Below are 23233 nucleotides of genomic sequence, written 5' to 3' on the forward strand. Positions count from 1 at the left end.
TTAAGAGAACAGCCTTAGCATGCCTTTCATGATTGTATTTTTGTCACTTTGTTTTTGAATAGTATGTCAACAATGCCCAACAGCTGTGTTTAAATATATAACATATAGCTGATATTTCACTTTCACAGCCATGTAATGTTTCACTTTGTCCAAAGAATGTTGACTGTTTCTTTGAGAAGACGTTAAGCTTTTCAGAGATACTTCTAATAAAATAGTTCAAAGGGCAATAATGTGGTGTGGGGCTGTGGAACTCGCCAAGCTGTGAGCAGGATATAACAAACTTCTATTCTTTTGCATGACCTTAAAAGAAGTCTTTATGTTTTGTTAAACATTTCAGTTGGGCTCTTTTTAATGGAAGTGATGCACAGTGGCTCAAACTGACAAATTCTGTGTCACACCAAATCTTCAGTTCTCTGCCAGCGACAACCTTATTGAATATCCTCTCTGACTTAAAAGGGTAGTTGTGAACAGTAGTAGCCCAGTATTACAATAGAGACAAGTAACTCCGTCATCAAAGTAGGTGCAAGTATCATTTTGTTTCATTTATCCTTCTGCACTGGGATCTCCCAGAGGGTTCTGATGCTTTGTACTGATCCTCCCCACTTCAGATATGCAGATGGATTATCTTCATGTCAGCCCTACCCAATGAAACTAAAGATCATGTTTCTAAGCTGCCTTTTTATAGGAAAATGATCTAATTGACTGGGCTGCCCTGCTATCATGGAAATTGACTCCTATGCTTAGATATCACCAAAGTGGTGACCACTTAGTGCAAATTTTCTTCCTATTGTTTAAAGGTTGATCAGTAAGTAAAAGCCTGTGCTCTTGGCTGCTAAAAGAATTGGACGTATCTAATTAACGTATTTGAGACATCCCACAAGTAAATCAAACTGTTGTTTATGGAGGATTTGCCTCCATTTGTCATGCAGTAGTACTTTTTACAAGAGTTCAGCTATAGGGTTCCTGCCAGAGTCACTGGTGGGGTTCTGTGGAGATTTATTTTTAGTTTTCCTGAGTTTCTGTCTTTTCCTTCTGGTGTATTCCTGTCATCTTTGGAGGCCCCTGGAATTGTGAGCTGGCTAGCCTTCCTTTGTGGTGGGTGTGAAAAATTTTACTGTATCTGTCAGTGTCTGTTAGTGAACATGAGCTCTCTTGCTATTCCTCTGAAATTGTGCTTTACTGTCCTGTATTCTAAAAACATGATTACTTACAGAGTAGAACATTTAAGGATTGACTGGTGGTGTAAGAGCAAAGTTTGTGTGAGGAAATGGCTGTATCTGGAGATTTTGATGATCTGTTACTGCAACTGTGGTCAGTTTTAGAGAGGATATAGTTGAAATAGTTACGTGTCTGCCCAACATTTTGTGCTTCGGTAACTGCTTTTCAGTAAATCTGCTCATGTAATTCTTCAGGTCTTATCAAGTAGTGCTAATATCTAGAGTAATTTCAGTAACGTGATGAGCCTTAGTAGCAAGAAATGGCTGGCAGCTTGTTCTTCAAGTCTGGTACTGTTGTATCAGCTGTTTCATAAAGACTTCATCATGCACAAACTTTTCTTCTTATCCCATGTTTACCACCAAATTATAATAGGGTCAGTTTGAGACTGTCTACCAAGAGATTTCATTGGAAATTCGAGCTAAAGCAAAACCAAAAAATATTTTGTGAAGGTTAGGTTTAATTGTTTCCTTGTTCTCTTTTAACTGTTATGGGAGAGTGGTAAAAAAGCTTCAGCCAGTTTTCCTTTTATTTCCTCAAGCAGCAGGTCCAAGCCCAAAGAAAAAAAAAAAAGTGTAAACCAAGCTGAGTTGGCCTTTTGTATGTATCAGAGCTTTCCTTACCTTGGCTTCTCATCGGACCAGGTTTGCTTGCTGTGAGAATAATCTGCTCACCTTTTAAAATGTTAAAGGTCAGCTGCACTTGATGAAGCCCCCTGTTGGCAGTGACTCCTAGAAAATGTCCTCAGCTCTTTCTTAACAATTAGCCTCTCTGAAACCACAGGCTTTTCTTTTCTTTTTTTCCCTTAGGCTTCTAAAAACCCAATGTAGTTTGATGCACTGCAGAAAGCACTGGGTAGATCTGGTCACAGTATTCACTGTTGCATATTCCTTCTTGAAGAATGTGAGGTGGATGGGTTTTGCTTTTGAGCCAATGCATGCCCTGTTAGTCCACGTCCATTCTGCAGAGCAGCTTATGGTGCATTTGTTTCTTTCTTTCTCCTTTTTGTTTTTCTTTGGTGCCTTCATCCTTTTTGTTAGAACACACAAGTTGTGTTAGTCTAAAGAGTGAGCTCGGTCACCTGCATGACTGTGATCCCAAGATAAAAGTGAATTATTAAACAAGACCTCAATTTCTCTGTATTAGGTAGAATGAGATTTATTAATGATGTCATATAGCCAGAATAGAATTATTCTTCTCATTTGTGTACCAGTCACTGACAAAAAATTGGTTATTTTGCTGCTTGCTTTTAGGTATGTAGATTTTTACTTGATGATTAATCCTCCTGAAAAGTTCATAATGTACTATCAGACTATATGAACTAACCTAATCACTGATAGCATTTAACTGTTTTAGAATGTGTTTAAAATGGTCATATACTGTGAAAATTGTGAGACAAGGGATGATGCAACTGCGCTGCTAAGAGAGATTTCGTGACAAATTAAATGAGTGCTTACGTAAAATTACCTACAACTGCAGTGTGTGTAAGTGTGTGCGTATGCGCATGCACATTCATATACTGGAGCTGATGAGCCTGTGGCAGGGAGCTTTGCAGAAGCTGCAAGTATTTTTAGTGGAAACGAAATCTCAGTTCAGTTCTGCAGCATGTGACTTCCTATTTCTGTAAGTTACTTCCAAGGGACTTCCTCTGTTAAATCGGCTTGTCTCTAAAGATTTAATCTGGAGCCGGAGCGTAGTCCGCTTTGTCCTGTGCCTGTGAGAGTGTTTTCCCAGAGTTTTCTTTTGAATTTTGTTTTTATTTTGTACTGTCTCCAGCATGCAAGGATCTAGTGGCTGCTACCCGTGATCGGAAGCTGAATACTTTTATACAAGTCTCAGTGGTACATCCAGCAGAGCACATTTTGACGAGGTATTCAAGCACTGAAATCGTGGAGGTGAGAGTCTTTCTTATTCAATTAACATGTTGATTAATGAATTGCTCATTTCTTCCTTAGAAAGTGAATGAGAAACAAAACAAGTTAGTGCAAAGTCTTAGGTAAAACAAGCACGCTGGCAGTTAGTAAAGCATACCTAAGAGAGTTCTGTAGTTCTTGGCATTTAACCAGGGTAAACAGTTAGAAATGAACTTGGCTTTTCATGAAAGCTCTGTTGTTCCAAGTAGAGGCATAGGGAATACTCCAGTTCTCCAGGCATAAGTCTAGAATGAAACGAATGAAAGGACATGCCAATGCAAAGTAAAACTACATTAAGAGTACAGTGAGTTTGTAAAGTATTTTTAAATTACTGAAGAACATAGGTGTATTTTATGGTCTGTTTCTTGTCCTATTTTTTTCCATTGGAAAGTTGACGCTTTTGCAGCCTACTTCTATAATTAGGGAAAAGAGTTATGTGTACATAATGTCTGTGACTTTAAATAAAATAATTAGTAACTTGCATCACATATTATAGCAAAAGTTGTTTGAGGCTGCTTTGCTAGTCTTTGCTTTGCCCTGTAAGCATCAGTGTCAGAAACAGCAGAAATCATTCACAGAGAAAATTAAGTGTGAGCAGGGAATGTAGGTGTAACTTGCTTAACTTGTTGCAGAGACTCATTAGGAACAGGGAAGTCTTACTGTAAACACACGCAGGATTTTGCCAGAGGCTTGTTTTAACAGTTAAGTACAATAAGTATATTTCATGACCTCTTTCTTTGATCGGTTTCAACCAACTGCTAATCAAATTACCATCGCTCATCCTGAAACTGCTTAATTCAAATATCTTGTATCTGATCAGGACATTTCAATGCAGACTCTCTGGAATGATGTTGTGCAGAAGATGGAATATATATATATATATGTATATATTTATTTAATAGAAGTGGATGCGTTTCCTAACACAATGTCATGGATCTGAATATATGCCTGAATTTATTGTGTCAAGACTGTCAGCTTCATAGTCAAGCTTTCGGGGGGAAGTGAAGGCAGGGGCACAGAAAAGTTATTTTCTTCGAGAGAAGTGACATCATGCAAAATCCTTTATTTTACTTAATAGAAAATTTAAGGATACTATTCTGGTAATCTTTGGAAATTAAGTACAATCAAACATTAAGAAAATATAAACAGCATTTTATGTGATTCATTTAATTGTTTGTATATCTGAAGCTGTGATATAGTTACTTCTGTGTACAGCTTTTAGATAGAATGTTACAAAGTACAGGTATGTTAGCTTACTCCACTACTGCCTGAAGAGAAGGGTATTGTAATCCCCTTCCCACAAAGCAGTATCCTTAGTGTAATACAGGGAGTCTCGATAGCATTTCTATAGACATTTTATTGTGACTTAATAAAGATCTCTCTGTGTGTTATATTTTCAGTTCATTTAAATTAATATGAAATCGTGGTACTTTCAGAAAGTATCATGGGAGAAAGAAAGGGATGGTTTATTACAGGTTGTATTTCAGATACTGATACCTGCTGGCTGAGCTGTTTGAAGACATGTTGTTAGGCTCTGTTTCAGAAGCATTTAATATCTTTTCCAGTCAAAGAGCTTTCCAGAAAGTTTTTTTAAACTTTCCTGATGAAGTTTTGAAATTGTCTGGTTTTCTTATTGATTGAATAATACTTAGCTGTTCACATCTCTCTGCTGTAGAAAGCTAACTTGTTTTAAAGAGCCCACAGTTTCTGTACATCCATAACGGCATACCACACATTGCACAGCTGTTACCTTACTGAATGCTTACTCGTGTTACACAGGGTACAAGAGATCCACTGTTTTTGACTGGTGTGACATTCCCACCGGAATACCCCATCTATGAGGAGACTAAAATAAAACTAACAGTCTATGATGTCAAAGACAAATCTCAAGACACGGTAAGTGATTTGCTTTGGTTCTTGCATAAATCTTCCTGAAGTTTAAGTTTCTTGCCATATTGTTCTTTGGCTTTCTTCAGCAAGTTTGCAAATTGGGGAAATAGGTTTATGCAGAATTGGTTTTGCTCTTTTACACCTAAAATGTACTTAATTTTTTTGTTGTATTAGAGAAGGAGAACGATGCACTTAAGATGGACCTTTTGCTGTTGTTTAACTGATTACATGAATCAGCACAGGTATTCCTGACAAATAAAAGTTTTCTCTTGTGTGCTTTTTGATGGCAGAGAACATATGGAATAGACTTCAGATAACACCACTGTGAAGAATTTTTCAGAAATATGTTTCTGATAATATTTTACTTATATGCCCCAACCAGAATGGTAATAGATCCTGCAATGTGATGTTTGAGAGAGATAATCACATTTTATTTTAATCTCTTGTGTGATGATACCTGCAGCTCTCCTGTGGCTGCTGCTATTAGTGATTTGTAAGGCCCAAGATCATCTGTGTCACTGCTAAAGGTGAATCCTTTTGGGTTCAGATGTTGTACGGTTTTTTTGGTTATGTTGTCAGCTTTTTACACTGAGAAACAGTTACTCACCTGAGATGATATATGGAGGTCAATGGGACTCCTTGAGTGACTTATCTGCCAAATATAGACCTTGAGTGCCATTTTATGTGCTCCAGGTGATCTAAGGCAGCCTTACAGAGCTAGAAGATATCATAGGACCTATGGGAGATCTGTGTTTTTTCTTCTGTGTCAGCTGGAGTCCAGCTGATCATTTTCTCTTGAGCATCAGAAATGGCCCTTGACACCTGTATTTAATAGCTGAATTGCTCTTTACATATCTGTGGTTGTCCCCGGTATGATTAAAGACTGTGCAAGCTCATGCCATGACTATATATGCGTTTATTGTCTGTAAGAAGGAAATTAAAGGCATAACTTAAAAATTGAGACTGTCTTTGAACTGCTTACATAAGTAAAGTTACATGTTTAGAGGACTTTAATTTTTTTTTTCAGATCGAAATTAGTTGATATGTTTGTTTCAAGTTTGGACCTTCGTAAGCGAATGGGTTGAATATGTCTCCTCACTATGCTCTTTAATGGGAATGTGTGGAATATTTTAGACATAGAGTCTGGATTTCTTTCATTTTATAGACTAAGGCATTTTCTTCTGTTTAAGAGAAACTGGGGAAGGGGCATTTACACACGTTTTCACAATATGTATGTTTTAAATTTGGTTATGGTTTAGACTACAGGGGCCTAAAATGGAAACTGCTGTTTATTCAATAGAGTTGTCATCCATGGACAGATGCAGGAATTGAGTGAAAGGAGTTTGACTTTGTCCTTTCCCTTCCAGTTTCTATTGTGACTGACAGATGATGGAAAATAATGTCTTATATGTAAGCAAAAAAAGTGGACTTGATTCACAGAGCTATCCCTGTACTACTACTCTTCTAGTTGCAGACCTCTGTACTGCCTCTTATACAGGACAAGATCTAGCCTAGAGAATTAATATCATTTGATAGGTTATTGCAAACTTTTCAGAACTTTTTATAACTGTTCCTTACAATTGAGGTACAGGACTAGAGCCTCTTCCAGAGAATCCTATTAACATAACTCCTAAGTCACAAGAGAGAATATATCTCTTTTGTCGTAGCAGTTATGTAGTTCCTATGTGAAATACTCTGGATTTGTAGATTGTAGTACCTTTTTGTGGGGGAAAATGTTCATCCCATCTCTAGTTTACATATATTTAGCCTTTTTGAATATTCAGACGTTTTATAAACTGGATGTAGGCAAGAAAAAAAACTGAATAATATTTAGATCAAGGTAGACTGCAGCATGTGTGAATGACTGTGGGCCATCCAGGTTGCAACTTCATTTGTGGCAATATTTGGACTTCTGTTTACATCCTAGTGTATCAGTAATGATAAAACGAATGGCTTGTCTTTCTTTCCTGTAATTGGAAGCCATTGCACTTTTCTATTAATTCAGGGGAGTATTTTAAGTCTAGAGGTGTATATAGATTCAAAAATTCAGGCTTAAATGAGCTATAGCTTGATACCATTACCAGCCTAGCTGCAGCTGCCCAGACCTCAATGCTTGCTTCATGACCCAAGAAGTGGGATGTGTCCCTTTGGCAGTAAGCCTGTTCCAAGCGCTGTGGCTTCACAGTTCTCGTTATCCAGACTACGATATAGCTGGCTTTCTTGTTCCTCAAAAACTGTTGCCACAGCTTATGGCCACAACACATAGCCTCATCATTCCTTTAAACAGACAGGTAATCCACTTGGGAGTGGGAGGGATCTAGTGTTAGGTATGCTCTGCTCTTCTAGGCTGTGCTTCCACACCAGTCATCAGCTCATACAAGTAAACATTTATGGCAGAATAAACCTTGGATCTAACTGCAAAATATTTTACAGAAATTGGGCAGAAATCTATAGTAATAAGAATTCCTGCCACATCAGGGCTATGCTACTCCTGGTTGCTTCAGTTAACCAATTCAAAGTAGCTAATATCCCTCATCACAAATACATACTTGTACTTTTCTTATTCCTCTTGTAATTAAAATGAAAATAAGGAAGTGAATTCTGTGCATTAAACTCAGCAGGATTTTACTGCCACAAATAAAGGACTGTAGAGAAGGTGGAGAAAGGGCAGTGAGTACATCACAGGGTAAAGCATTTTCTTGGTTTTTGCTTTGTTTTACCTCTGTCTATGGAAGAGAATTAGGCCTCATTTTCAAACCCACTGGGTTTTTGCTATAATACAAAAATAATACTGCTTCGTTTGTCCATACAGGTCATAATGCTAAAGTGAAAGGGGATAATCCCCAGTGACATACAAGCAGAAATTTTTTTTTGGCACTGCTGATATGCTACGAGTGCTGCTCTCTTTAAAAAGGTTTTAAAATAACCTTGCAATGCTTGCATTCCTGCACCAGAAAGCAGATAGTTAACTTCCCTCTTGCCTGTCATTTAATTTACATTATGTAAGTGCAGTTTAACTACTGTGCAGATGATAACAAGTTCTCTGTGCTTGACACACTGAATGTTCTAACTGCCTTTTCACTTTTTATGCATCTCTGTCTGTTGTTGGTCATAATTATATCTTGTCTGTGTCAGGTTTTCTGTAATTGAGGCTTTTTAATATAATGAAACAATTTTGTTGTTTTGGCTAGTCTTCCTAAGTTAGGGTGATAGGTAACTTTTCATGAAAATAGAAACTTTTAGTAAAGACTATGGTATTCGTACTTTACTTTGATATAGTTGGAATAAAAAAGTTAACACAGTGTGTTTATGAAATATAATTTAAATATATCCAGTGAAGGCATGCATACAAAGCGGTGGCTAATGCCATATTTGAATGATGTATAGTGACCTCTGTTTCTACATCATGAAGATTTTCTTCCCATATTGCCATGAGTGAATTTGTTTCACTGGCTTGAGCTGCACTGTCTTTAAGATTTTAGATAGTTGGGTTTTTTTCATAATGCTGGGGCTGCATCTTTCTTTAAGTCATTGCCCGAGAAAATTGGAATTAGAGACTCGTAGGTTGTTAAAATATTACCTCTGTATCACTTTTACACAGATATGCTATTCTTTCCTATAAACGTGCAGGTCTGTGTGGTTTGGTATAGCAAGTTTTAAAGCAGGATTCATTCTCTTTGAAAATACTGCTTAACACCAGTCAGGTACCACTGCCACATGACAGACCCATGGAAAATACAAAATAGATGAATTTGTGTTACATTAAGAGGAAGGAAGGCCTAGTGACCAATTTGGGAGGCAGCAGTCTTTCTGTTCTGTGTTTAGAATCTATATGCTCGTGTCCTGCAGAGAGCATTCAGAACTTCATTGTGTAGAGCAGTGTACCTGTATTTTTAGGCAAGTGCTGTGACATTTAGCTATGGTGAGGCTTTTGTTTGCTTATTTGCCAAGACTGATTCTTCCATTGCCACATCTACAACTGATTTGTATTCATTTAAGGCAGTTACACCGATAGCTTAAATTCTTACTGCACCAAATTTTCTATTTGTAAAGTGCGTTTGAATGTGTTTGCATTTTGTATGATGGGATTGCGTTTGTTCTAATGCAACAAGATCTTGAGGGTAAACCCTGTTGTAATGTTCTGGTATGACATGCAGGGAGTAAGCCTGCCTCCTTTTGGTCTACACATGGAGAAGTGCTGGAAACAGAGGACAGGAGCAAGTTTCTGTATCTGGTGACAACTTTATGTATCTGGTCTCTGCATCACCACTTCACAGTTTCCCCTTATTTTTAAGAGGAGGTGGAAATGGGGAAGTTTGAGAAGCTTCAAAAGCAGAAACTTCATTTACCAACTATGGTTAGGGATTTAGTGAATGTTTTTGCTGTTTATCTTGAAGACCGGCAGGTAGATATAATCTCCTTTGGATGGATATAACCACAGGAATTCACAGGTGATAATGAAGATATAAAATCCACTCTAATGCTATCTCCTGAGAGCGAGTAGAAACTGGATGTATACAAGGCAGTTGGAATATTACACATTCTACAGACTGGTCTTACATTTCTTACTTCCCAAATTTTCTCTTCATGACTGAGGAAAAAAATTAATTTGATAATTTTAAGAGTAGTAGGGGTAGAAGATGCAGTTTTAGATATGGGAACATACATTATAAAGTGACAATTTTAGATTAATTTAGGCTTCAAATTACCTGTCTCTTATTTGTTGAGGTTTGAATCTTCTATTAAACATTCTCACTATGAATGAAAATTTACAAAAGGTTTTGCTTTGTGTGTTTCTTGGTATTGCAAGTATCCCTGTTAAAACTGAATCACACTGGGCTGAGTGGGAAATGAAGACTGTGTGTCATGAAAGAGGCATTTTAAGTCCGGTTGTAAAGCCAAATCTGAAGTGACAATGTTCCGCGTTCCCTTGTGGCCATCGATCTGTATTGCAGAACCACCATGCAGTTTAGCCTGGTTTGCCATCTCTGTGGCTGAGGCCCACGGCTTGAGTATTAGGAACGCTGCAGAGCCGCATGTGAAATGCATCAGCAGAGATAAATGTGAAAGCTTGTACATCACCTGCCTGCACTCTGCCTGTGCCAGAGTGCTTAGTTCCTCACTCTTGTGAACCCTAAAATGACTGAACCTGTTTTTCTTTAAAACTTGGAGTAGTGTTAAAAATACTCTACTTTGCTTGAAGAAAAAGCACCTCAAATTCTTCCCTTTCTTAGTTCTGTTCACTATAATGTCTGCAGGATTTATAAAGGAATAGTGCCATAAATTAGAAACTCTTATTATCTCATTGTTCTTGATAGAGCAGTACTGTGAAGTACTACAGTCCTACCCACAGAAATACTTGCAATAAAGCTTTAGATATTCAAGTTTCTTTTCAAAATCATGTATTTTTTTTTTTTTCCACAAATATATACTTGATGATAGTTTCAGTTTTCGTTTTGCATCGAACTCTATATTCTTACTAAATGCCATTATTAAGAGATACTGGAGCGGGAATGTTTTTATTCTTCTGGGCACATGCGTGTGGAATCTACCTAAAGCATTATTGTCAGTCCTTCTCAGTTGTGGATTTTTTTTTTTTTTTTAAAGTCTGGATACATAAAGGGAAATTCAAACTACTGATTTTCATTTGGATTTATATTGGAATAAAATCTTTCTTTGAAGTGGCTGAGGGTATAATAAGGTTTTGTATATCTTGGGGTATCTGTAAAAGAATGGTAGATAAGTGTCAAGACCAGAAAAGTTACAGGTATAGACTTTTAAAGTCCATTTGTAGCTTTACTGCTCTTTGTGCCTAGCCCTGGGAAATGCAATGGGAGGATTTGGCTTCACAAAAATCTTTCTCTTTGAAAGCGTCCTACTTTTCTTCTTACTTTCTCTCCTACCCTTTTATTATTTTTTTCCTAATTGAGACAAACTCCTCCCTATTGCTGTATCTTCAGGGAAAGTTGTAATCTACTTCTTTAATTTTCCATTTTCTTTTCCTTGTCTACCTACTCTGTCAATCAAATACTACTGCTGCCTCACATCAGGCAAAGGTTTGCTCTAAGAGCTGACTTTTTGGAAAACTATTGTTAAACTACATAGTGATACCAATAGTATTCTGTAAAAATGTAAAGGATTGTTTTGGAAGGTGCTTAGAAATAAGGTAACCAAATAGTAAGTAAACGATAACATTTTCCTGTAGATTTTACTTTAACCAGCTAAGGATATCAGTAACATAGGTATGATTGTTCCTGTCTCTGTAGCACGGTCCAAAAAGCTTGCAAATATATCATTCTTCCATGAATACTTTGTATAGGCATATTCACAGATATACTTCATAGCTCCGTCCCTCGCTAGACCAGCACAGAGCATGTCAGAATAGTCAGACAAATCCAAGGTGGTTATTGCATTGCCCTATCATTTCTAATGATGACTTTTAAGGTTCAAGGGGCACATGCCTAGAACAGAAGGCAGGGATGTTTTCCACAGAAACATGCACACTGAGGTGAATAGAGGACAAAGAGCATGGCACAATGTTTCTTTAGTCTGTGTGGGGCAATGTGGCAGTAAAAACAGGATCTCAGGTTGAAGAATATGTTGTCCTTTCAAAGGGTTGATCAGCTTTCCCTTGCAGTGCTGTTGACCCAGGAATCCTCTGGACAAGGCACTGGAGGAGCAGCTCTTTGGGAGGGGTGGCTGGTGCTCCCAGCAGGCCAGGTACTGCTGCCCTCACTGGCAGCCCAGGCACTGCAAGCATGAAGGATTTCCTTGTACTAAATGCAGCAACATGGGAATGTTTGAATGACTCAAAGGATAAGACTTGTCTGTTCCCATTGGTGGTTTCCTTTTTTTGTCAGGTGAATGATCAGTTAGTCCCATCACACCAGCGCAAACTCTAAAATGTACCAAAGGGGAACTGACAGTCAAGAAAATAGTGATGTGTTTGCCTTTAGCTGTGCCTACTGATAATGATTGTACACACAACAGTTGACATGTTTACCAGCAGTTGAGGTGCAGTTTATAAATGAAAGACACTTCCTGCAGGTGGAAAAAAGTGGAAGGCTTAAGATGACTTTTTTCCAGTATGGAAACTTCAGGTTTTGCCTGTTTGACTCATTTTTGGTAGTTTCTTTACCTGGAAAATAATCCCCTAAATGGATGCCTCTCTTGTTGGTGTCGAAGCACTTCTAACTTGAAGTGGATACGTTGAACTTGAAAAATCACAATGGTGGACTATTTCTGTTTAATTTTTTATGTTTTGTGTGCTTTTGTCAAATAAGGCCTTAGAATACTCTTTCTATTACAAGTAATTGTCTTTATATGGCAGGAAAAAAATGTTCATGCCTCTCTCTTTAGTTGCAGTTAAAATTGTACGTTAATAGAAATGAATTAACTGTAGAAATTGTATTAAATGTTTGGGAAAAAACCCAAAATGTTTGTAGTATAGCTTCTGCCTCTTATTCTTCACCAAGGTATTTCCATTTTCCTCAAAGCCTGGTTCAGTACTAATGGAAATAATTCAGTGACTTCCTGAAATTATTTTGATTTTTTTAAATAATATTTGTTATCTTTATTTTTTAGCACCTTGAAAATCAAACATATCTGTCCTCGTATTCTCAACCATCTTCCTTCATAGAAAGGCACTTACAAATATTGACATAAAATAGAAGGAACAGTATATTTAAAATCTAGTCCTTCAGTGGCAAAAATATTTCTGCAAAATATTTGATAGATTTAGATGCAATAAGGATTGAAAGGATGAAAATAAATGTATATGGAGCAGTCGTAAGTCTGCTCTTGCTTTTGTGTTATGAAAGCAGGCACCTAAGAAGCAATTTGAAAACAGATTTTTCTTTTAAAGTTTTGGGGCGTGTATTCTGAGAAATTGAAAACAGAACAAATTCAATCTATTAGAACAGATTTTTTTCTCCCTCTACCTTGTGTCTCACAAAAGTGTTCCTTACAGTTATGGATATGCCTGTACAAGTAAATGTTTGCATTTGAAATTTTGTACTTATAAATTAAAGCTGTGCAACTAATTCTATTTAAAAATCAAGCAGGAATCATATGCATTGGATGTAACATGAGACTTTATCTTCTTGAGCAAGTTTTTTTAGAAGAGCATAGTAAATTGCTCTCAGAGTAAACTAGTTAAATGTTTTGTGTTATGCTGTATTTTAAATATTTGATGAATAAACATGAAAGGCTTGTGTAATCATTTAGGAATTCCAATGCTGTTGGAAATGCATGTATCACTGAATTTTACAGTAATCAAAGCCTCTTTATGTAATCATTATGCAATATATTACAGAAACAAATTCCCATGTGGCTGAAATTCTCCATGCTTGTCTCTCTTCATGCCAGAAATGAGGATTTTGTTTTGATCTGTTCTTTGTTTTGTCCTATTCACCATGGATTGCGTGACCATAAAGGGAGGGGAAAAAAGCCCTGCTTTCTAATATGCTGTTTCTTAAAAAAGTGTTTGCAGCTTGTGTAGTGATGGCTGGAAAGACAGGAGAACAAAAGACAAATACAGTCTGTAGCATGGTCGAGACGTAGTGTAAAATTTACTGCTCTCAAAATCTCAACAGTGTAAATCTGAATGAAAATTATGGACATCAACAGTTGAACTCAAGGTTTCAGTGTACAAAGCAGTTGCCATGTTGAACAGAGTATCAGCTGCTTTGTAGTGTTGTGGCACTTTGGTACGTGAGAGACATTTCCTTTCACTGAGGAGTAAACTGACTTCCCTCACCTTGAATTTATTATGTATTGATGAGATCATGGATCATTACCAAGGAGTCACTGACACAGTGACATTAGATATGATTATATTTAGTCTTTTTTTTGTTATTTTTTTTCATCATTTTGGGGTGTTGAGAATTTGGTCGCCTTTTTTTTTTTTTTTTTTTTTTTTTCTTTCTTTCCCCTGGAGTTCTTTTCATCACAGTGATGGTATTTTTAAAGCAAGAATAGCTGAAGATTTTTATCGTGCAGCTGTTGTTTATTCTTGCAGTCTTATCCTTAAATCCTTTGTCATATATGCAGTCTCACTAATGTGAAATGAAAAAACTTTAAGTTGCAATTATCCAAACCACTTTAATAAGATTTCCTTCCCTCCCCCCTCCCTCCCCTTTATACTAGGGAACACTATGGCTTCTATTTCATTATTTCATTTACAATTCCTTCCCCTAGTTTTGTTTTGCTTCCCCAGCTTTCTCTGCAGGCTTCAGCATCTCTCAGTAAGGCACAGCATTTAAAGCGTAATGGCTGTAATGCTGCATAGAGCTATCAAGGTAACTTAGTTTAGAGCAAAACTAAAGATACCAGTTAGCAAAGACTATTCTGTCAGTTTTGACTGTAAAACTTACACCTGAGCCATCTTCAAGTGAATTCAGAGGGCTCTCACTGATGAGAAATTAGAGAAACGCATTTTGTCTGCAAGTTGATAAGCAGGCCTGTTGTACACGCCGAGAAGTAGTACGTTTGCACCAATTCTAGCGTATGCATTCTTGGAGATAAGAGGAAAATTTTTTGAGGATGTGTGTATTATATTGATGTGACTTGATATGTGCAATCATTTCTGTTGGAGGCTGAAGTCTTCTTACTTTGTGTTCCATATGGTTGTCTACATTGCTCAGGTTTTTTGTTTAATGCTAAGACTGGGCATTTGTCACTGTGGTGGTGTTAGGCAATACAAAGAAAATCACTGGATGTCTGTGGAGTAAAAGTAAGAGTGGAGTGTACTACCTTATCTCTCCTGGATCTGTTAGCGCAAAGTGGTGCAGGTGTTACTACCTAGCACGTTTATGTCTGTACTACTTCCACCAAAAATCTGGGAGTAGGACAAGAGGCAGCATTGGATCGCAGCTCCTCAGTTTTATGTTTCGTACTTTACCCCTCAGAAGTTTTGCTGGGAGTGCCAGAAGTGGTCAAGAGTACTAAACTTTTTTCTATATGCATTCCATAAAGCTAATTCCTTTGATTGCAACAGCATCTGCACCATGAGCCGTTGTATGGATCTGTTTTGTCTTGAAATGCAGATTCATGCGTTTGGGTTGGCAGAAAACCATTTCTCTGTTGAGATTACTTCAGACAGGATTGTCTGTTTCCTGACAGAAAATCTGTGTCATGTGGGACAAGTGTGATTTATTTCCTGTAGAAGGCAGCAGTCAGTATGTCTTTGAGATGCTTGGAAGGCTTGGATTTTGACACACAGCTGCCTTAGTGAAATCGAGCATGGAGGTCCTTGATTTGTTATAGCTATAGATTCTCACTGCCTCCATTCCTGGGGAATAAATTGGCAGCTTTTCAAAAAGAAGTAATTGCAAGGCTCTTGCTCAAGAAATTGTCTCTGAATGTGGAAGCTCTGGACATTTACTGCCCAATTATTGCTACCCTGTTCTGAAATAACATTCCCCCTGTGACAAGGAAGTTTCTGAATAATTAACTGTGCCCAAATGGCTTTCAGGCTTGGGTACAACAGGAGAAAGACTGTCCTTGCAATATAAATTAATGTATAAGTATATACACTCTGTTCCATTGAGAGACTTTTCGAAGAACTTTTTCTCTGTGTGTTCAATACTGTGTGAGACTTGGGTCCAGAGTATCATTGTCTGTTAAGACAACTTTGGCCTTACCAGTTAGCAATCCTCTCCTTGTGGATAAATCTGTCTTGATTTAGAATTAGCCCTAGTATGGAATATTTTGTTGTAGTACAGTGGTGGATACCTTTCCCCTGCTCCTTTCTTAGAGTGTTCCTGAGCTAGTAGCTCTTTGGACCCAAGAACAGGCTCCTGTACGAAGGACCAGAGGCCTTAAAGTTTTCATGTCTGTTTTTAGGCATGTGAAACATCATAATCAGCAGTACATTAAGTACGAAGATGGCAAAAAGCCTGGCTTAATGCAACTCCATAGGGATAGGATACTGGCATTTTTAGCATCTATCTTAAATATTGTCTCCCCAAACCCATGAGCTATCTGTTGAATGAGGTAGGGAGACAGTAACAAGAAGTGAAGGGACTTCACCTAGTTTGAAAGAGTGAACTGTTATTTGTGTTGGTTTTCATTGTTTCCCTTCTCATTTCACTTTTTTCTGGATTTGCTATTTGGTTATGTCAGGTGTGCAGCCTGTCTTGTATGCCTGAGATGGACTATGCTGTTTCCTTAGTGTTTCTGAAACTCTTAGATGAAACTGTTTCTAAAGTTACCTGGATTTTTTTCACCTTTGGATATACATCCTGGACATATGCGTTGAAATACTATTGAGTACAAGTAGTCTGTCCTTTACAGGAAGGAAAACTGGAAATTCAGGTGATTTACACAAAGTAGTTCATACCTCTTATGATCTGCACACTTAGCGAAGATAAACATGATATTCTGGATCATCAGTCTCCTTTTTGAAGTGAAATTGTAATGAAATGTGTATTTACTGTATTTGCATCTATGATACAATTGTAGTGAATCTTACAGGACTGTGTAGCTTGGGTGCTCCTTTTTATCAAAACCTAATCAGGTTATAATTGTTGATGTGTTTGAATTATTACAAACGGAAGGGGCAATAAATTTGTTGCTCCATTAGTGAGTGGCTGTCATTTATAACAGTTTATTGAGATTCTCTAAGTTAACCTGCACATCATCACACTTCACATTTGATTAAAATATAGGTGGTCGGTCCTGTCTTTGGGAGTTCAGCAGCGTAGGTCCTGGCTGTTTAAAACCAGGTGTTTTGTATGCTGACTGCTTGGCGCTTTCCACAACTGAGGTTGCACTGTCTGAAATAAGATGCAATAGATTCTTCAGATAGCAATGGCAACTAGTTTAATATGAGTCTAGGGATTGGGAAAAAGTTCTAGGTTTGAAACAAATTGGATAGCTTTATTAGAGGTAAAACCCGAAGCTTTATTTTATAAAGAAAAATAAACCTGTATTTTCAGATGGTTTCAACGTTTACTATAAATTCTAGTTGAGAGATGATAAAAGTAAGCATAAGTGGTTTGGGAGAGTGTAGATGTTTTTCTCTATCATTTTCCCCACCAAGTGATGAGAGCACAAGAATTTGACCTGCAAATAAGCAAACTTTATTTTGAAAATGAGCTTCTGAGGCAATCTGTGGACTGTGGAGCAGATATGCTTTGCAGTGACATTCTATAGTACTTCTCCACTGGTATCCAGCCCTGCAAACCTGGGAGATGTGGTGAGTGTCTGGCCAACATCTCAACACAAAGTGCATATTGGGAGGCAGATGTTAGGAAGAATCTTGGGATGTCAGTTTTAGATGTGTTCTAGAGGACAAATCTGATAGTTCATAGCAAGGTAGTACTGTCATTGCTGTCCTAGATGACATATCACACTGAAGTAATTTGTTTGGCTGTTCTGTTTCATGGCTGCTGAAATTTGATTTGGGCAAATGATGGGTGGGAGACGGGAAGTAGCTGGCCAAGCAAGATTAGTAGGGATGTTACAGGAAGAAAGTATTCAGGGGGTGGGGAGGGAGACTGTTATGCAGAGGCAGAGAGATTGAAGTAGAAAGTGTGGCCAAATTTTGATTTGTTGAGAACTTAAGTAGCCCACCCCTTTCTGTCTCAGGTTTGCATACAGTTAGAGCTGGATTTGTTTGTCTGCATACAGAGCTGGATGCTTGAAGTGGGCTTCAAGTCTTAATTCCTTTGATATTAGCCGTTGGAAATAGTAATGACGCATGTAAGGCCATGGAAAGAGTTACTGGAGAAATAACCATCAATGCTGTGGAGCCTCAAGATGGTACATCTTTGTGTTTGAGTTTATGGTGAAAAATACAGAATTAACTAAAATATGAGTAATACAAAGACTAAAAAGTTGTGATAGAAATACAAAGGTCAGGTAGAATGAAGGTGACCATGTTTCCCTACAATTGCTTTGCTAATCCAGAGTTCATGTAATTACGCTGTATGCCTGCACACTCTTTGTTTTCTGTGCCTAAGGCTTTCAGGTTAAGTGGTGGTATTAGCATCATTGCTTCCACAGCTGCTAATACAGTAACATTGAATGTTATAAATTGTGATGGGTTTTTTGTGTGTGTGATGTTGAGTATGGAAGTTGAGGGAGGGGGAACAAATTCAGTTTCATCTCTATAAACATGCAACTTTGAGCATTAGTAACTAAACCAGTGGTAAGTAAAGTGTATGGGTTTTTTTCCTTGAAAAATGCAGCAAATATATACTGGTATTACCAGCAAGAGCAATGTGATGGGTTATGCAAGTATATTTCTTAGTCTCTTAAAAAAAAATCATATTCACAGAATATTGAATGGTGTGTAGTTTGCTTACCTACTCCAAAATAGTTATTTCAGGTAACTTTATTTGATTTTATTTGTGGTTTCTCATTTATGTGATTTCTTCATGGCTCATTCAAATGAAGAAACTATGAGGAAAAGCCTATAATACTTTATTAAAGCCACTTAATTTTTCAATGAAATATTTAAGTTGCCTTTTTCAAAGAGGGAAATATTTTAATTACTATTAAATTAATGTAATAATGCTACAGTAATATTAGCACTTTTTTTGAGCAGATAATCACTTTCTGGCAAATCAACTGATGCTGTAAGACTATTCACCTGTAATAACACCTCACCTTTCCGAAGAATACAGTGCTTTTGGGGGGTTATTTGGTTTTGACTCATTTCTAAAGTTGAGTTATTTTCTTGTCTCCCATGAAATTAAACCTGTTTTAAAGGTGATACTGGACAAAGCAGCCTTTAAGTGTTTGGAAAAAAGGCCTAAGAATGTTCACCTTGTATGTTTGATTTCTCTTGAAGTGGTTTTGGTTTGGTTTTATTGGGGGTGGGGTGGGTGTGCTCTTGGGGCAAAAGGGACTGTCTCTAGCAAGATCCTTGTTCTGATGGTACTTTAAACTTGCCAGGTCTGGCTGACAGGGTGAGTCAAAATTTCCACATGGCGTAATTTCTGGAGTTTGGTCTGGCAAGGAGTCTGAGGGCAGGGTGCTACTTGCAGCCTGGAATATAAGTTAGTATCTGAGCAATAATGGCGTTTGCAGGAGAGAAGGCTGAAATTCTGAAAGGTGCATGTATTTACATGAAGTTTTTAAAATTCATTTTTAGAAGAGGGCTTAAGTTGTTCCTTTTTAATCTCTGCCTCCTTCTCCTAGTTTTCAGATCGCTGAGAAGATCAGACTTAAGTGGTTTATTTTATAAGCTGGTTGAAAAGACTGGAGTTTGTCCTGCATGGTCTAAAAGAGCAGTCTGTGCTGTCTAGTGCTCTGACTTTTTTCTGTATGTTGTTTGTAGCATCAATAGTAACAAAATCCTAAGGAAAAGGAAAATGGTCTGTACTGAAATTCTGCATAGCATTGAACATGTTAATATGTTAATAGAACAGTTGCAATGTATAGAGGAGGAACTTGTATATGTATATTTACAGTCACGCAGTCTTTTAGAAAAGGTGCTGCTTTTTGAAGTATAGTTTCTTCAGCTGAATAAAAAAAGCTAAGAAAAGCTGGGATGTAGGCTACCGTGTTAGGTATCTTTATTTACTTGTTTGTTAGTGCTTTTTTCTATCTCTAAATCTATATGGTCTGTGTAACCACTAATTAAGTTAACTCTCCCTCTCCTTAGCCTTCCCATTTTTAGAAAGGAAAATTGAAGTAGTAGGGCTTTTATTATTGTATTTGATTAGCTGCAGATCCACTGTTGTTGGAATTTTACTAGTTCTGTTAATCAATCCTTTTCTCTGTATCTCAAAGTTGAGGTGATGTGCAATTGCAGTATTTCTCTGGTGATATTAATTCAAACACAGAGTTGTTTGTAGTGCGTAGTGAGTGTTCCCACATCTCTTCTGGGGTTCTATGGAAGTATTACTGTGTTCAGAATATTTTGATACTGAATATTAACTTGCAGGAATTTATTGACTGGAAAATATTTGTGCAGGGAAGGACAGTGATTGCCCTTCTTGTCTGAAGATATCCACATGCACATCCTCCTATTTTTAAAATAAAAGTCTCATGGCAGCAGGTAATTATTTTAATGTTGAAGAAAAAACAGATTGTTAGTTAGCTGTAATTGTGGTTGTCCTTATGACATTGTATCTCGTATGGAGCATCACTGCAACATTTTGTCAACTGTTCGACTAAGAGATGATGACACTATACACTGCTTGAAGTTAAGAGCTGAAGTCACGTGTTACTGCAGGTACTGAGACGCTTTTGACAGGCAGGTATAGCAATTTGGATCAAGAACGTGGCCAGAACACAGGGAACCTGAGTTCTGTTTTGGGAGTGAATCCTCAGGATAAGCAAGGATGTGTTGCAGTAAAATGCTTCCAGAATGAGAAATGACATTCTGTTTAACTGAATTTTTCTGGCAGTCTTAAAGATAATATTAATCGCAGTAGCTTTTATGACAGAAAATGATGTTGGCAGTTCGTTAGTACAAGCTGCATTCCCCCCCCCCCGAACTGTTAGTATTTTTATAGGGTTTGAATTGAACTCTGAATGTAATTTAACTCTGAAGGTTTCTTCTTAATGAAGATTTACTGTAAATGTATATGAAAATGTACCTAATAATGTCTTCAGAAATAATATTTGAATCCAGTATTTTCAGAAATAACAAGATACTTAATCAGCAGTCTGTCCTTATTTGGACCTGAAAGGGAGTTTGTTGAAAAAAGCAAAGAGAAAAAGGAAGGATGGATGCCTTACTGATCTTCACAGAAATTATTAAATTCCCTATGAACTTTTGATATGCTCGTGTTGCCTGCTGTTGGAGTTCCTATCTTTCAGTTCCAGAAACTTGGAGAGTTAGTGCAATAGTGAGTCAAACCTGATTTGTCATGGCCTCCCCATCACCTTCTGGTGGTGTAGGGGCCCTGTTTGACTAGTGCAGCTTGCACTGGGGCAACCAGCATGGCAGGAAGCTGGTGGTGCAGAAGCAGCGGCTCTAAAGACTTGACAGAGGAGCTAAAAACTTCACAGAAGGATTTCAGTCAGCTTTATTTGGTCTTCTGGCAAATGTCTAGATTTCTGAAGAGTGCTTTAAAAAGAATAGTTTCTTTTCAGTGGCTTTATAGTTTGTGACAGCCTCTTGTTCATGGTCCTACCTTGTTATGTTGTCTTTTAAAGGACAAGACACGTTACCCTTGAACAAAAGAATTTCATTGAATGTTTCTTGTACAGTTGGCAGCTGCAATGACTGAGATAATTGATTCTTGGTTTTGTTTACCTTTAACATTAGATTTATGTAATTTGTGACAGGCTTGGTTTCATGTCACTTTATCTGTTAGTTCTTTTGTTTTAGTGTAGATATAAAAACATCGGCGCAAAAAAAAGGCACTTTTGGTAATATGACAGTTATTCACTTACAGAATGCAACCAACCTATTTAGGCTGTTGTACGCTATATTAGTAATTGAGGAAATCATGTCTTATATGGGCTGAACTGGAAAAAACCTAAAAGGTCTGGAACGGTACTGAATTATCTAAGGTACTTTTTAGGAAATCAAACATGACTTTTTAATTTTTTTCTCCATATTAGAACTTTCACTGTAGCTGAAGATTACAGTAAGGTTTATGGGTTGAATTTATAAAGGTAGTCAGACTGGAGACACTTATACACCTGAAGGTGCCAGTGGGCTGCTATATGGATCCTAACCAAGTCAGGCATCCAATTTTCCGTTTTTTAGCTACTTGAGGTACTTTTAGTCTCCCTGCATCTACTTAGGCACTTAAGCTTCCTGAAGAAATCTGTCAGCACCGTTTTCAGACTCTACATACATTTGAAAAATGTGACCCTAACTTCTCCAGATTGGTGTCTGCTGTAGCATCTCTGTTAGAGTACAGATGTCCACATGCCAACACAAAAGTGATATGCTCTGTTGACTTTCAAGAAGAGAGGTCAAGTACCTTTTCAAGAGTTAATGGAACATGTTTCTGGCCGTCAGACCGCTCCTCAGACCCACTCCTAACAGTTTTCTTTAGTGGGAAAATGGATTACAGCTCTTCTACAGTAAGATGGGAGGATATATCTGCCTACACAATTGTACGTATTTTCAGGAAATCTTTGGGCAGACTGGGCAAGAGAGGTGTCCCAGCATCCAGTCCTTGCCTTGGTGATTGTTTTACAAAATAGGGTTGAAGACGTTTTACCAGGGAGTGTAGTGATACAATGAGGGACAGTGATTTGAAACTGAAAGGGGGTAGATTTAGAGTAGATATTAGGAGGAAATCCTTTACTGTGAGAGTGGTGAGGCACTGGAACACGTTGCCTAGAGAAGTTATGGATGCCCCCTCTAAGGTTCCTTTCAACCCAAACTATTCTGTGATTCTATGAAATTTGGTTATATGGTTGGATAGGCCCTGAAAAAAGGGGAAGGAACACAGGTTTTAATGCAGTTGTACCAGGTACACGCACAGTGAGACAAATACGGTGAGGACTTAAGATCAGGTAGGAGCACCTTTGGAATATAGAACCTGGAAACCCATGTCTGGTAGGTTTATAGACAATCAGCCACATGGCATCAACATAAGTTATTTTCAGAAAAAAAGCTGCTGTAACTGGAATGAAGTAGTAATTCAGCAGAACTGACTGTTTCCATTGAAATATTTTGGACTGAATTCCAAAATATTGCTAGTGTGATATGCAGCTTCTCTCACGTTTCTGAAAGGAAACTGAGTAGCTATCACTGTGTCTAGTCTCAGTCATTCTAAAATCCTGTTTACCATTGTACTTGAACACAGAGATGGGGACTATAATGTAATTTTGTCTTATATGCCTGGAGAGAAGTATATTGTTGAGTTTGGTTCTAACGTCACAGTTAGAAATTACATAATGTCTTCTGTATTTTGTAAATGGACTGTCCTTTTCAAAAGCTTGCCTTTTTTTTTTTTTTACTAGACTGTGTAAAATTTGTGTATTCGTGCTGTGTTTGGTTTTGTTTTCTAGGGGGGATGAAGATTTTTGTTGGTTGGTTCAGTGGGTTAAAACCATCTTAAAATTGAGAACAGGTTCACTGAATCTGAATGACTTTTCAGTCTTGGAAAAAGAATGATTTTTTTTTTTTTTTTTTTCCAAAGAGGTGAAGCAATAGTAAATATGTGACAAAGGGGGATTTTAATAAATAAAAGAGTTAAAGGCAATTAGCAAATTTGGATTCAACCTGTGCCCTTGTTCTTGAATGAACATCTAAGCAGTTAAACTTCTGAACTGTTACAAATAATGTCTTC

At 37.5% G+C, this 23233-nt stretch overlaps 1 protein-coding gene across 3 annotated transcripts in view; it reads left to right on the forward strand.

Moving 5' to 3' along the window:
- Positions 1-23233, forward strand: part of INPP4B (inositol polyphosphate-4-phosphatase type II B) — a 198709-nt gene that overhangs the window by 22776 nt on the left and 152700 nt on the right. For all 3 annotated transcript variants that reach the window (XM_086464572.1, XM_086464571.1, XM_086464570.1), the window contains exons 3-4: positions 2992-3110; positions 4908-5024. In XM_086464572.1, the coding sequence (XP_086320698.1) occupies positions 2992-3110; positions 4908-5024 (236 nt within the window). The remainder of the gene's footprint in view (positions 1-2991; positions 3111-4907; positions 5025-23233) is intronic.

Source organism: Leptosomus discolor, chromosome 4 (genome assembly GCF_034619465.1).
Source record: "Leptosomus discolor isolate bLepDis1 chromosome 4, bLepDis1.hap2, whole genome shotgun sequence".
Lineage (NCBI taxonomy): Eukaryota > Metazoa > Chordata > Aves > Leptosomiformes > Leptosomidae > Leptosomus > Leptosomus discolor.